This window comes from Bufo gargarizans, chromosome 6 (assembly GCF_014858855.1).
Source record: "Bufo gargarizans isolate SCDJY-AF-19 chromosome 6, ASM1485885v1, whole genome shotgun sequence".
Taxonomy (NCBI): Eukaryota; Metazoa; Chordata; class Amphibia; order Anura; family Bufonidae; genus Bufo; species Bufo gargarizans.
The window spans coordinates 346,181,542-346,195,667 of NC_058085.1; the positions used below are offsets into that span (position 1 = coordinate 346,181,542).

At 43.8% G+C, this 14,126-nt stretch overlaps 1 protein-coding gene across 1 annotated transcript in view; it reads right to left on the bottom strand.

Moving 5' to 3' along the window:
• Window positions 1-14,126, bottom strand: part of LOC122941129 (ATP-binding cassette sub-family C member 2-like) — a 122,493-nt gene that overhangs the window by 87,408 nt on the left and 20,959 nt on the right. Inside the window, exon 5 of the mRNA XM_044298155.1 lies at window positions 12,152-12,262. Within this exon, the coding sequence (XP_044154090.1) occupies window positions 12,152-12,262 (111 nt within the window). The remainder of the gene's footprint in view (window positions 1-12,151; window positions 12,263-14,126) is intronic.

Genomic DNA, 14,126 nt, shown 5'->3' on the forward strand with positions numbered 1-14,126 from the left:
TTTTGTGGCGGAGAATCAAGAGGATTGGTGTTCTTTTTTGTCCCTTGCTGAGTCGTCAGGAGTCCTCTGATAAGTCACCATTTTTTGGTGCATATGGGTTTCATCCACAGTTTGGGACTTTCTCGGGAGAGGGGTCTTCTGGTTTACCTGATGAGGACAGGTTCTCCTCGTCTTTGTCATCTATTTGGCAAAAGATTCAAGATAATCTAAAGAGCATGAGTGAGAGATATAAGCGTGTGGCTGATAAAAGACGTGTGCTTGGTCCGGACCTGAATGTTGGTGATCTGGTGTGGTTGTCTACCAAGAATATCAAATTGAAGGTTCCCTCCTGGAAGTTGGGTCCTAGGTTTATTGGACCTTACAAAATCCTGTCTGTCATCAATCCTGTTGCATACCGTCTTGATCTTCCTCAGACTTGGAAGATCCATAATGTTTTTCATAAGTCCTTATTGAAACCTTATGTTCAACCCATTGTACCCTCGCCTTTACCTCCTCCTCCGATTATGGTTGATGGGAATCTTGAATTTCAGGTCTCTAGGATTGTGGATTCTCGTCTTGTCCGCGGTTCTCTTCAGTACCTTGTTCAGTGGGAGGGGTATGGTCCTGAGGAGAGGATGTGGGTCCCAGTGACGGATATTAAGGCCTCTCGTCTCATCAGGGCTTTCCATAGGTCCCATCCTGAGAAGGTGGGTTCTGAGTGTCCGGAGTCCACTCGTAGAGGGAGGGGTACTGTCACAACCAGACAGCTGAGAAGCTCTGACAGAGGCTTTTCAGAACCTCCCCCTTGAGTTTCTGTGTTGTGGTATTCAGCTCCTCCTCTCGTTAGTCTCTCTCAGCTGTCATGTGTTGGACTAATGGCTTCCCTTTAAATTCTTCCCCAGAAAGCTTTTCTGGGCGGCTTATATTTCTTCCTGGAGTATGTGTGCATGCCCAAGCTGGTTCTCCTCTCCTCTCCTCTACTAAGTTAAGTGTTAAGTGTTAACTGTTATCTGTTATTTCCTGTTTGTTGGATCCCAGGTGACCCTGGCTCCCTCCGTGTCTGGTGTAGGGAGCCGGTGGTCGTGTCCCCTCACTATTGTAGGGAGCTCAGGGCTTATATAGTCAAGGTACGTGGATATGCATACCTCCACCATTTGGATCTATGCATAGGCTGAGCAGCCAGGGAATGTGCCAGGTCTTCTACAGGGGTCTCCCTTTTGTTCCTTAGCTTTTGGATCCAGCGAGTTATTTATGCATGTTGTTTTTCATTGTTTCCTGTACACTGTCCGTGACAACATGTTGTAGAAATGAGCATTTCCAATAAAATTCTTAGTAGTCTTTTCATATATCCAATGATAGTGCAGATGTGTGATCATTTGGTGGTGGCAACTGATTATCTAGATGATCAAATATGGGAAGTGATGGAACTTATGAATACCTCGAACTTTGTGCAAAACCAGTTGATCATTGTCACCAACCAACACACATTAGTTCTACACTATGTTACAGCCAAAGATGGAGGTATGTGCAGGTTGTGGGACCCGCTTGTTGTCATTACATAGACCCGCAGGGTAATTTGCAAGTTAAGGTGGGTCTAGAGAAAATGGCGGATCTAAGGGATAAATGGTTGGACGCACATAAAGCTGATAAAGGCTCATGGTGGGGAGACACCTTTTCTTTTATCAATCCTGTCAACTGGTTCAAAGGGCTGGCTGGCTGGCTAATGGGGCTTATTCAAGCAGTAGTACAAGTAGTGCTAATTATACTAGTCATTTACATTATAATCAAGCTTATGCTTATGTGCATCAATAAAGTTTATAAGAAAAAGAAGAAACAATATTGAGATTATTGAGAGTATCTGTGGTACTGTTTCCCACCCAGGAAGGGATCCCAAAGGACAGAATAGGATTAGCTTGTTCTGAAGTACTTCTGGGCGGTGACAGTCCACAGAGGTCTCAAAGATGGAGGGTAAATCTTGAATATTTGTATCACTGCTTGTTGTTATAATCTTGCTTATAATAGTTGTATATTGTATTCTGCCATGTAATTAAAGACTGCAGAAAGAAGTAACTTTTTACCAATTCCGTAGTGAGACAATGGATGAGCTTGGAACCCTGGTTCAACTGACCTTTGCACGGCTGCCGGCAGATGTACAATTCATCCATAAGGTGAAACATCTTGGGTACGTCCGGCCGGATCCTACGGGCTCACCATGGTCTCAAATGGGGGAGATGTGAGGGATGAGACTCCATCTTGGTGTCTGCAGCAGCCATTTTACATTGTATGACCTTTTTGAAGTTAATAGATCAGAAACTTTGACATGCAAAAAGTCCCTGCAGGAAGTAACTTAGCCCCTACCTGTGCTATTTTCGATAGATGGAAACTGCTAGCTATGAAACTTATTTCCTGTATTCTGAATTGTATGCGTCTGCGGTTAATTGACATTTACATTTTCTGTTTCTATAAGCACATATATGTACAAATACGGTCATGACCTTCATGAGACGTGTGTGGGTGGCTTTTCCACCCCCTCCTCGCCAAGACAGTATAATATTATATGCATTTTGTTTGAATAAACAGAGACTTGTTTGATCACTCGAGTGTCGGTCAAATCAATACTCCAAATGAGTACTCATTATTGAATGGGTAATAATAATAATAATAATAATAATAATAATAATAATTTGGAACTCAGCAAAAATTAGAGTAAGGGGTCTTTGCCCCCACAAGGTCACCAGTCTGAACCTCCTGAAGGCAAGAATGCATGGCCCGTCCTACGATCTGCTGCCCACGGCCAGATAGCTGAGCATGGGGCTCAGGATCCCGTCCCAGATGCTGTTGCAGCCCTGACTGCTGAAGTCTCCCTCTTAGCTGAGAATATGGAGAGGATAAGGAAGCAGCTAGAGCGACTGGAACAGCAGCCCAAGGCTGAGAAAAGGACTTCTGCACCAAGAGACCGTCCTACCCCTGGTCCACGAGAAAATCAGTGCCGGCTGACCGGTAGGTTGTCAGATCCTGGGTATAGAGACACCAGGAAGAGTGTATGCTGGCATTGTCAGAGGCCTGGACACACCGAAAGGGACTGCTGGCATTTAAACAGGTATCCCCTGAGGCCAAGGACCGCCCCTTGGGAGGAAGAATAGTAGGTCCCAAAGATCCAGCCTTCATGCCTAGGTATGTGGGCGCGCGCCCCGTGGTTGAAGTTAGCATCAACGGAGTAATGTTTTCTGCTTTGATTGATACTGGATCTCAAGTGACTACCATCCGTCAATTTGCATTCGAAAGATGCCAGAACAGATCCCAGCTGACAACCCCCGGAATCCTGGCTCCACATCACAGCTACCAATGTCCATTGGGAACCTACCTTACAGATTGAAGATACCAAACTCCCACACCAAGGGGTAGTCGTGATCCAGCTCCCGGAAGATGACAATTGCCCTGTGGTCCTGGGTATGAATGTACCCGGCAACTTACACTGAAGTGCTAGAAACCTTGCAGAAAACCCTACTGACCGCACCCCGTGTAACTCAATGCGTCATACACCAGACCATCCAGGTACCAGCTGCCCAACAAAAATTCAGCAACAGACAGTGTGAAATCTGCCATGTTCACATCAAGGATGCTCAGCCTATTCCAGCCCAATATAGTGCAAGGCTTGCATTGGTGTTCAAGGTCAGGATTACCCGTCCCTCGTGAAACCCTTATATCTACAAGATCATCTCCTTGTCCTAGCCACTAGGAGCTTGGTCATTGTTTCGCACGAAAATGTACCCATACACTTGGTCAATCTAAGTGATGAAGCTGTAGAATTAAAAAAGTACTATCCAGTGGCGAGTCTATATCACGCCAGTCTGCAAGATGTCCTGGATCTCCCTACTGCTGCTGCACAACAATTGCTTCAAACAGCGGATGCAGCCAAAGAACCGCCTGAGCTGCCCTGGTGGGCCGAACTACATATTGGAGATGCCACAACCTCTACCGAACAGATCAAAGGTGTGCTGGACTTAGCCAATGAACACAACCAAGACTTCAGCAAACACCCCCTGACTATGGTCAAACTAGCCTAATACAGCACACTATTCCAACCGGCACTTTTCCTCCAATGAAAGAGAGATATAGGCCAGTGCCTCCCGCCCGGTACCAGCAGGTGAAGAAGAAAGGATATGAAGTTCAGGATATTAAGACAGCTAACATCATCCAGGATAGTCACAGCCCCTAGGCTGCCCCTCTGGTCTTAGTAAAAAAGAAGGATGGAACCATCTGTTTCTGTGTGGATTACCGCAAGATCAACAATGTTACATACAAGGATGCATACCCCCTGTCACGAATTGAGGAGTCTCTAGAAGCCCTGGAATCTGCTGCTTATTTCTCCACCCTGGATCTAACCAGTGGCTATTGGCAAGTCCCCATGCATCAAGAGATAAAGAGAAAACAGCTTTCACTACCCCAATGGGTCTGTTCGAGTCCAACTACATGCCATTCGGGCTGTGCAATGCCCCTGGGACATTTCAGAGACTCATGGAGAGATGTCTTAGACACAATCTTTGAAACCGTACTGCTGTACTTGGATGATGTGATCGTCTACTCCAAGATCTACGAAGAGCATTTACAGCACTTGAAGGAGGTGTTCCAGACTCTGGCCCAATATGGATTGAAAGTAAAGCCTTCAAAGTGCCACTTGCTGAAGCCCCAAGTGAAATATCTGGGACATGCGAGTGCGGAAAGCGTGAAACCGGACCCTGATAAGATAGCTGCAGTACAAAGCTGGCCAGCTCCTAAAACAGTCAAAGAAGTCAAGAGCTTTCTTGGATTTGTAAGTTACTACCGGAGATTTATCCTGCGCTTCGCTCAAATTGCGGAGCCTATCTAGGAGCTTTTAAAAAGGTTATCCTAAAGGCTGTCAGAATGCCAAGATACCAGTAGAGTGGAATGAAGAGAGAAGCCGCTTTCCAACTGTTAAAAGAAAAAAAAGAAAAAATTACAGAGCTACCAGTCCTGGGCTACCCCGACCATAGCCTGACATTCTGCCTCTATACTGACACCAGTAAGAAAGGTTTAGGAGCCATACTATCTCAGGCTCAGACACAAGCCGGAACTGAGAGAGTTATCCCCTATGCCAGCAGGTCTTTACGAGAGCCGGAGTGGAATGACCAAAAATATAACTCTTTCAGACTGGAATTCCTAGCCTTGGTATGGGCTGTAACTGTGAAATGTAAGGATTATCTGGCAGCCACACCTTTCACGGTCTACACCGATCATAATCCACTGGCTCACTTGAACACTGCGTGTCTGGGAGCTCTGGAGCAAAGATGGGCCTCTAGACTGGCGAACTTCGACTTCATCATTAAGTACCAGACTGGCAAAACAAATGACAATGCCGACGCCTTGTCCAGGCTACCTGCTCAGAAGGAACTAATTTCTAAAGATGATCAGTGGGAAGATGTGGAAATGCCAATGTTCTACTCCCGATTTGCCTTTTTAGGAAGCTCCACACATTAGGGATCAGGCCTCCAAAGCCACTAGTTCTCCAAAGACCTGTGGTCCCTCACCGTAAGTTGAGAAAGAGGTCTGCCTCAAACTATAAACAGAGAGTAGAGTCATCTGAGAACTGTTGGATTATTTTTCCAGTGGGCTTATACTGGAGAGAATCCAGCTGCGGAGAGCTGACTCGGAGCTGTTTCGCCTCTGGTGACAACGGAAACTAGTCTTCCTACAAAAAGATCTGCTCTTCAGGAGAACGCTTGATCCAGTCACGTGTGAGAGCCTCCGTCAGATAGTAGTGCCCCGAAGAGATGCTAAGATGGTAATGGACATGTACCATAATAGGTCTGGTCATTTTGGAACCCAAAAAACAGAAGCAGGCGGCATTTCTACTGGATTGGCATGAGAAGTGATATTGAAACCGGGAGTGTCCCACCTGTGCTGTGGCTAGAGGAGAAAGACATGACCAGCGAGCCCCCCCCCCCCCCCCCCCCTTCATCCGATAGCGAGTAGGAGTCCTCTAGAAATCGTGGCTATTGACCACGTGAAACTGGAACCCAGCAGATCCGGGTACACCTATGCTATGACAATCATAGATCACTACACCAAATTCATTGTTGCTTTATCTGTAAAGGACTTAACTGCTGAAACTACAGCTGCTGCCATGTGGAAGAGCTTCATTCTGCTGTATGGGTGTCCTGACAAGATACTCACTTATCGGGGATCCGCATTAGAGTCTCTGTTGTTCTATGAACTTTGTGCCCTGTACAACTGCAAAAAACTGAGGACCACCGCATATTACCCTCAGGGAAATTGGCTGTCCGAGAAGATGAACCAGACACTGATCAATATGCTCAAGGCTGTGCCACCTCACAAGAGGGCCGAGTGGCCTTTGCTTCTGCCTGAAGTAGTGTACCTGTATAATAACACAACTCATTGCTCCACTGGGTACACCCCATACTACCTCATGTTCAGAAGACAGGGCTGTTTACCTGCAGACCTTGCCCTTGATGTCCCTGTGCTGGACTCTGAACCACTCCTTCCCCAATCTGAGTGGTTCAAAGAGCATCAGAGGCGCCAGAGGATGCCAGAGAAATAGTGGATTCCAAAATAGAGACGGCCCAGCAAAAACAAAAACAGGACTTTGATCTACATGCACATGCTGAGCCCTTACAACCAGGAGACCAGGTCTGGCTCAGAAACAATCACCCAGTGAGCAAGCTGGGTATTCGCTGGGACCGCGAGCCATATACAGTAGTGGCTGTCCCCTCATCGGAGGTCAAGGAGATCCAGAGAGAAGATAAAGGTACTCAGCAAGTACACCGCAACAGGCTCAAGAAATGCCTGCAGGAACCTGTTCAGGAGCAGCCAGAAGTGGATAAGTCACCCGAGCAACAGAGTTGCCTTCCATGCTTGACACCCTTCAGTGTTTTTTTTTTTCAGCCTCACATCAGAGTCTTGATGCCAGTTGCTGAGATTACTCTGTCCACAGAACCAAGTCTGATTGCTGATCCTCTTTCACAAGTCCCAGACTCTACCTCCGCCCCCGGATACTCTGAACTGTCTGTTGTGGAAATGCCAACGGACCACTAAAGGTCAGCCGCCTGCCCGTTATAGGGACTTTAAGCAGCAGCGGCCGAGGGGGAGACTTCCAGCCCTTCCTGTAAGTGAACCAGCACTGTAAGAAAATCCATTTGACTAATGGAGCCACAACAGGGACTGCTTCTAAAGAGTTAGAGAATTGTTGGTCTTTTCCATTTTGTTGCCCTGTTTTACCTCTTGCCCAGAAGAGCACAGATTGTTAAGACTCCATCCATCAGCCCCAAAAAATTTAAATACAACACACTATCTCCAGCTTGTGCACATTGGCACCATACCTCAAGTGGATTACAAATTACATTTTTTCCTTTTTGCATTATATGTTCCAGTTTTGCAACGTTATAAGCCAGCACCCAAGGAATCTCCATTGTGATACTTTTGCACAATGTTTTTGCACTCAAGTTTACAGTTTAGCAACGTTTAAGCACTTTAGCCCATTGTATTGACTCGGTTACAGGTACAACAATGTGACCTCTTATTCACTTTTTGAATGGACTTTGGACTTTATATTGTTAGCCAGATAGTTAGCGACCCTTGCATCTTTGCTCATAAGGACTGCCTCTTAGTACACTGAATGGTCCTATTTCGCCTTGTGTTAGTTCAGAAAGCCTAGGTGGTATATTGTATGATTTGCATATCCCCTTAACCTTGTTCTCCCCACAGACTTGGGAGGGGAATGAGCCAGTATGTCCTGTGTCTTTGGGATCATGTGCTGTTGCTACAAAGGGAGGACCAAGTGGTAAAGTCACAAGCAGGTCTAACATCGTCAAAAGTAACCCAGCTGTTAATGTGTGTTTAGAGGAAGTAGCCCTCATGGAGATATGGGAGAGAACTGGCTCCTCCTCATAGTTTGGTATGTCCTAATGCCTTGTGCACCGCCTTAAGGAAATTTTTGAAGCTACCTGTTTAGTCATCAAGGTGACCGTGCGAAAAGCTTTATGTAGACCTTGTTGCTTGGAAGGGAATACAGTAGTGTACCTGTATAATAACACAACTCATTGCTCCACCGGGTACACCCCATACTACCTCATGTTCGGAAGACAGGGCCGTTTACCTGCAGACCTTGCCCTTGATGTCCCTGTGCTGGACTCTGAACCACTCCTTCCCCAATCTGAGTGGGTCAAAGAGTGACCGTGCGAAAAGCTTTATGTAGACCTTGTTGCTTGGAAGGGAATACAGGATAAAGCCACCCTTCTATTTGCGGGCTTCTCATAGCAATGTGGAGGGATTACAGTACAGGACACCCCCACGCTCCACATACGACTGTGGCCACGATGTGGAGTATTTGAGTGCTTTGTGCAGTCTTTTTGGTTCACTGATTATTACAGAGAGGGCAAACTGTGAATAGACATCCTACTCATATGGGCAGGAACCTAGTGGTAGCCGTTGCTATGTCTATGTATGTATGTATGTATGTAATGAAAAATAGTCTCATGCAGCACTTTAACCTTACTAGGGTACCCTTAGAGCACACCCTAAGCACAAGCCGAGGGCGGCTTGGTTATAAGTAAGGGGGAATGTAACACCCCAGAATGGTGTTACCACTTTTGCACCTTGCAACTGTCTTTATTGGTCTAACCTAATGTCATCTTGTGTATTTATTCCAGGTCCTCCACAATGTGCATTCCTCTTTTGTTAAGCAACTCTTATGTTCACCTGTAATATGCCTGGTTCACCAGCAGGTGGCAGCAAAAATGGCAAAGCTGTACTTCAGTAGAATGGAGCTTACCATTCCATTCTAACCTCCCTCTGGAGAGAAGTGGGCTTGTCCCACTTCCTGCAGGAAGGGTAGTCTAGCTTATTCCCTGCTAGGCAAAAGGTGTGCAGGGTACATCTCTGCTGGACATGCCCATGCCCTAAGCTCTGCTGGCCGTGGGGGGCAAAGCGCGAAGCCTCAGGAGCCAGGAGTAAAGTTCCCTGGCCTATTCTAGAGACAGATCATACAGAGTGAAGTGCAGCTTACAAGAAAAAGCAAAGTTATACAGCCAGCCTGTCAGTACAGCAGAGCCAGAGAGAAACAGATGTAGCAGAGTCGGGTTTGCCTGCCAGTTTTAATGCTAAAGCCTGCTGGGACCAAGACAAAGCTTTAAGATTGTATCTGATGAACATTTATTCAAGTAAATCTACTGTTCAACTATATACAAGGTCTGGACTAAATTTTCTTTCAAATTCCTCAATTATTCCCTCTATTTATTGCTTCGGAGTCAAAGCCTAGGGTACAGCCGTATCAAGGTAGGAGCACCGTGACACACATAAAGAGACACTATAGGCCGCACTATTGGTATTGACGACTTATCCTCAAGATACCCCCGCCGATCAACTGTATGAGGAGACGGCGCATGCAGTGTGCACTTACTTTCTCCCATCTCTCTTCCTGCTCTATCCCGAGGATAGGTCATCAATATTAAAAGCCCAGAGAGCTCCCTTAAAGTATAACTGTCATTTCAGTTTAATTTTAATACTGGTTAGGGACAGGGATGTTAAGCATTTTTTGTAATATACTTTATTAGGGAAAAGATGCTTTTTTGTAGAATGTAAAGAGTCTCCTTAGCAAAGCTCTAATGGAGTGTTGCTAAGAAGAGTCTGTCTTCAGTCTTCAGTCCTAATGAGCGCTGAAGACGCCTATGTCTAACACTCAGAGGCTTCCTTTCTGCCTCTTGTCATTACCCCAGTCCCTGACTATGGACATGTGGCCTATCACTGCCCATCACCCTGCCTATCTGACTTGTTACACACAGGCCTTTTTTAGCACTAAATAAAACCTTGAATACTGAAGACAGACTCCCCTTAGCAATGCTCAAAGCTTTTGCTAAGAAAATTGTTAAATCCCTTGTACAAATAAACATCTTTCTAAAGTAGATTTAAAAAATGCTTAACATTCCTGTCCCTTTACTATATTAACTATAAAATGCAACAACATTTACACCAAGTAATAGCTGCCTTATTTTCAAGTCTCACTGCTGGTCATGTTTGGGATAGTGTTAAACAAATTTTTATCGCAAATATGTGAATCTAGAATATTAGTGCTATATTTTTATAAACATATTTTTTTAATTATTGTATATACAGGTAGCTTCTCTTTATACTTATTATGTTATCTATCATGCATAAAAAAAATTATAGTTACTAGTTTACCTATCATTGATAAATTCTTATTAAAAGTATTTTTATCTATAATTTTTTTTATGTTATTTTAATTTTTAATATAAATCATTACATATAACAAACAATACACAACATATAACAAAATCACACAAAGGCTGTATGCCAAAAGCCAGGTATGTGCAAGCCAACAACCTATCCATGAGACAGATACAGTCAGCATACCTTACAATGGCAGCCTTGTGCACTATGAGACAACTAAGGCTACTTTCCCACTTGCGTTTTGTGCGGATCCATCATGGACGGATCTGTTCAGATAATACAACCGTCTGCATTTGTTCAGAACGGATCCGTTTGTATTATCTTTAACATAGCCAAGACGGATCAGTCTTGAACTCCATTGAAAGTCAATGGAAGACAGATCCGTTTTCCATTGTGCCAGAGAAAACTGATCCGTCCCCATTGACTTACATGGTGTGCCAGGACAGATCTGTTTGGCTCAGTTTCATCAGACGGACACGGCGTTTTGGTGTCAGTCTCCAAAGAGGAATGGAGACTGAACTGATGCATTCTGAGTGGATCCTTTTCCATTCAGAATGCATTAGAATGTAAACTAATCCATTTTGGACGCTTGTGAGTTCTGAACGGATCTCAAACGGAAAGCCAAAACACAAGTGTGAAAGTAGACTAACAATAAACACACCTCGAATAAACATTATGGGCTAGTAAGCCTCAAATTTGCTTGGTTTGTGTTTGATGGCTCAAGGGGACCTGTGCACCTAGATCATCATCATTAGGGTGACAAAAATTGTAAATTTTTTTGGGATGCCAGCTAACTCTTCTCTAACTGATTAGGAGGATTGCATAAAAATTTTCAGTTTTCTAATTGTCCAAATATTATATTCAATAACCTTTCTATACTGTTTTGTCATGTAAACTCATTTTCATAAATGTGAATATGGGAAAGACATGCAAATAGTGTTCCAGCTGAAAGACAAGGCAGATTCTACTAGTTTGCATGTCTTTAGCATATATTTAAGTTTATGCAAATGGGAATACATGACAAAAGAGTATAGAAAGGTTATTGAATATAATATTTGGACAATTAGAAAACAGAATTTTTTTATGCAGCTCTCCTAAGCAGTAAGAGAAGAGTTAGCTGGTATCCCCCCAAAATTTATTTACAATTTTTGTCACCCTAATGATAATAATCTAGGTGTGCAGGTTCCCTCAAGCCATCCAACTTAAATCATACAACTTTGAGGCTTACTGGCTCTCAGTCAGATGAGAGCTGGTTTTGAATGTCTCAAAGTGCACAAGGCTGCCATTGTAAGGTATGCTGAATTCCTGTCTCATGGATAGGTTGTTAGCTTGCACATGCCCGGCTTTTAGCATATAGCCTGTGTGTGATTATCGGTTTATTACATGTTATAGGTATTGAAATTGCGCGCAATATGTGCATATTATATATCGCAAGTATCGCAAATTTGAATATTGCCTATTCCACTCATCACTAGTTTGGGAAAGACTGGAGGAATTGCCACATTATCTCCTGCTAAAACCTTCCTTTCCCATTGGGGAAACAATAGGATCTGACAGGTAAAAAGCCAACCTATAGGATCCTGTTTTTTTTTTCATGGCAAATATGACAAGATTCTTTATTAAACTCCTTATACGCAGAAGTGCCCCTAGCCTTTCTGCTGCCTGAGGCGAAAACTGAAACGGAACCGCCCTCCCCCCAATGCCAATTTCTTAACCCAACCCCTTCTCTTCAGCCCATGGACCTTCAGCTGCCCCCCGCCTTGCCCCTACTTGGTGCTGCCTGAGGAGATTGCCTCACCTGGACTCATTGCTGGTGCACCCCTGCTTATACATTAGAATAAATTTGAAGAAAATTTGAGGGGGACCACTAATTGCAATAATGTTACATTATCCTGGCCGAGTTAGCAATCATCATCATCATCATCATCATCATCATGGCTTTCCTTACCTTTTTTGAGAGATCGCTGGTTTCTGAGATGGAAGAAATGAAAAGAATAAGAACCTGAAGACCAAATGAGATGAAAAACAAACAGAACCGGGGAAGATCCGGAATATCTCCCTGTGAATAAAAAAAAGAGACGTATGAAAACGTTTTATAGGAGACGGACATGTTGTGGTCATATCCAAATACTCATCGTAGCAGCCATCATGTGCACCTTGATGCTGTGTAGAGTCTTTGAGATGACCATCCAAAACATGTCAATAGTTGCTGTACAGTAGTTTTTTTTCTGCAATTTTCAACCTTTGCAATCCAAAGATTAAAAGTAGAGGGAGATCCACTATGGAAGAAAATCCACCCCTTAAAACCAGCCTATTTCAAATGGTTATTGCTGTGGCAGTTTTCAGTCAGATAACACCGACAGCATTAAGTCAGTGTTATACAATACATTCCAGAACTGTAAGGCCCCTTGCAACGAAGCTCCCGGCCTGACCTCCCAGCGCTGCCGGAGGTCACATACAGTGGATATAAAAAGTCCACACACGCCTGTTAAAATGTCAGGTTTCTGTGATGTAAAAAAATGAGACAAGGATAAACCATTTTAGAACTTTTTCCTATAAACTGTACAACTCAATTGAAAAACAAACGGAAATCTTTTAGGTAGAGGGAAGAAAAAATATAAAAATAAAATAATATGGTTGCATAAGTGTGCACACCCTTAAACTAATACTTTGTTGAAGCACCTTTTGATTTTATTACAGCACTCAGTCTTTTTGGGTATGAGTCTATCAGCATGGCACATTTTGACTTGGCAAGATTTGCCCACTCTTCTTTGCAAAAACACTCGAAATCTGTCAGATTACGAGGGCATCTCCTGTGCACAGCCCTCTTCAGATCACCCCACAGATTTTCAATCGGATTCAGGTCTGGGCTCTGGCTAGGCCATTCCAAAACTTTAATCTTCTTCTGATAAAGCCATTCTTTTGTTGATTTGGATGCATGCTTTAGGTCGTTGTCATGCTGAAAGATAAAGTTCCTCTTCATGTTCAGCTTTCTAGCAGAAGCCTGAAGGTTTTGTGCCAATAATGACTGGTATTTGGAACTTTTCATAATTCCCTCTAGCTTAACTAAGGTCTCAGTTCCAGCTGAAGAAAAACAAACTCAAAGCATGATGCTGCCACCACCATGCTTCACTGTGGGGATGGTGTTCTTTTGGTTCTTTTTGTGCCAAACATATCTTTTGGAATTATGGCCAAAAAGTTCAACCTTGGTTTCATCAGACCATAACACCTTTTCCCACATGCTTTTGGGAGACTTCAGATGCATTTTTGAAAAATGTAGCCTGGCTTGGATGTTTTTCTTAGTAAGAAAACGCTTTCGTCTTGCCACTCTACCCCATAGTCCAGACATATGAAGAATATGGGAGATTGTTGTCACATGTACCACACAGCCAGTACTTGCCAGATATTCCTGCAGCTCCTTTAATGTTGCTGTAGGCCTCTTGGTAGCCTCCCAGACCAGTTTTCTTCTCGTCTTCTCTATTTTGGAGGGACATCCAGTTCTTGGTAATGTCACTGTTGTCCCATATTTTCTCCACTTGATGATGACTGTCTTTACTGTGTTCCATGGTATATCTAATGCCTTGGAAATTCTTCTGTCCCCTTCTCCTGACTAATACCTTTTAACAATGAGATCCCTCTGATGCTTTGGAAGCTCTCTGTGGACCACGGCTTTTGCTGTGGGATGCGACTAAGAAAATTTCAGGAAAGACCAACTAGAGCAGCTGAACTTTATTTGGGGCTAATCAGAGGCACTTTAAATGATGGCAGGTTTATGCTGACTCCTATTTAACAGGATTTTGAATGTGATTGCTTAGTTCTGAACACAACTACATCCCCAGTTATAAGAGGGTGTGCACACTTATGCAACCACATTTTTTTTGTTTAGTTTTGTTTTGTTTTCTTCCCTCCACCTAAAAGATTTC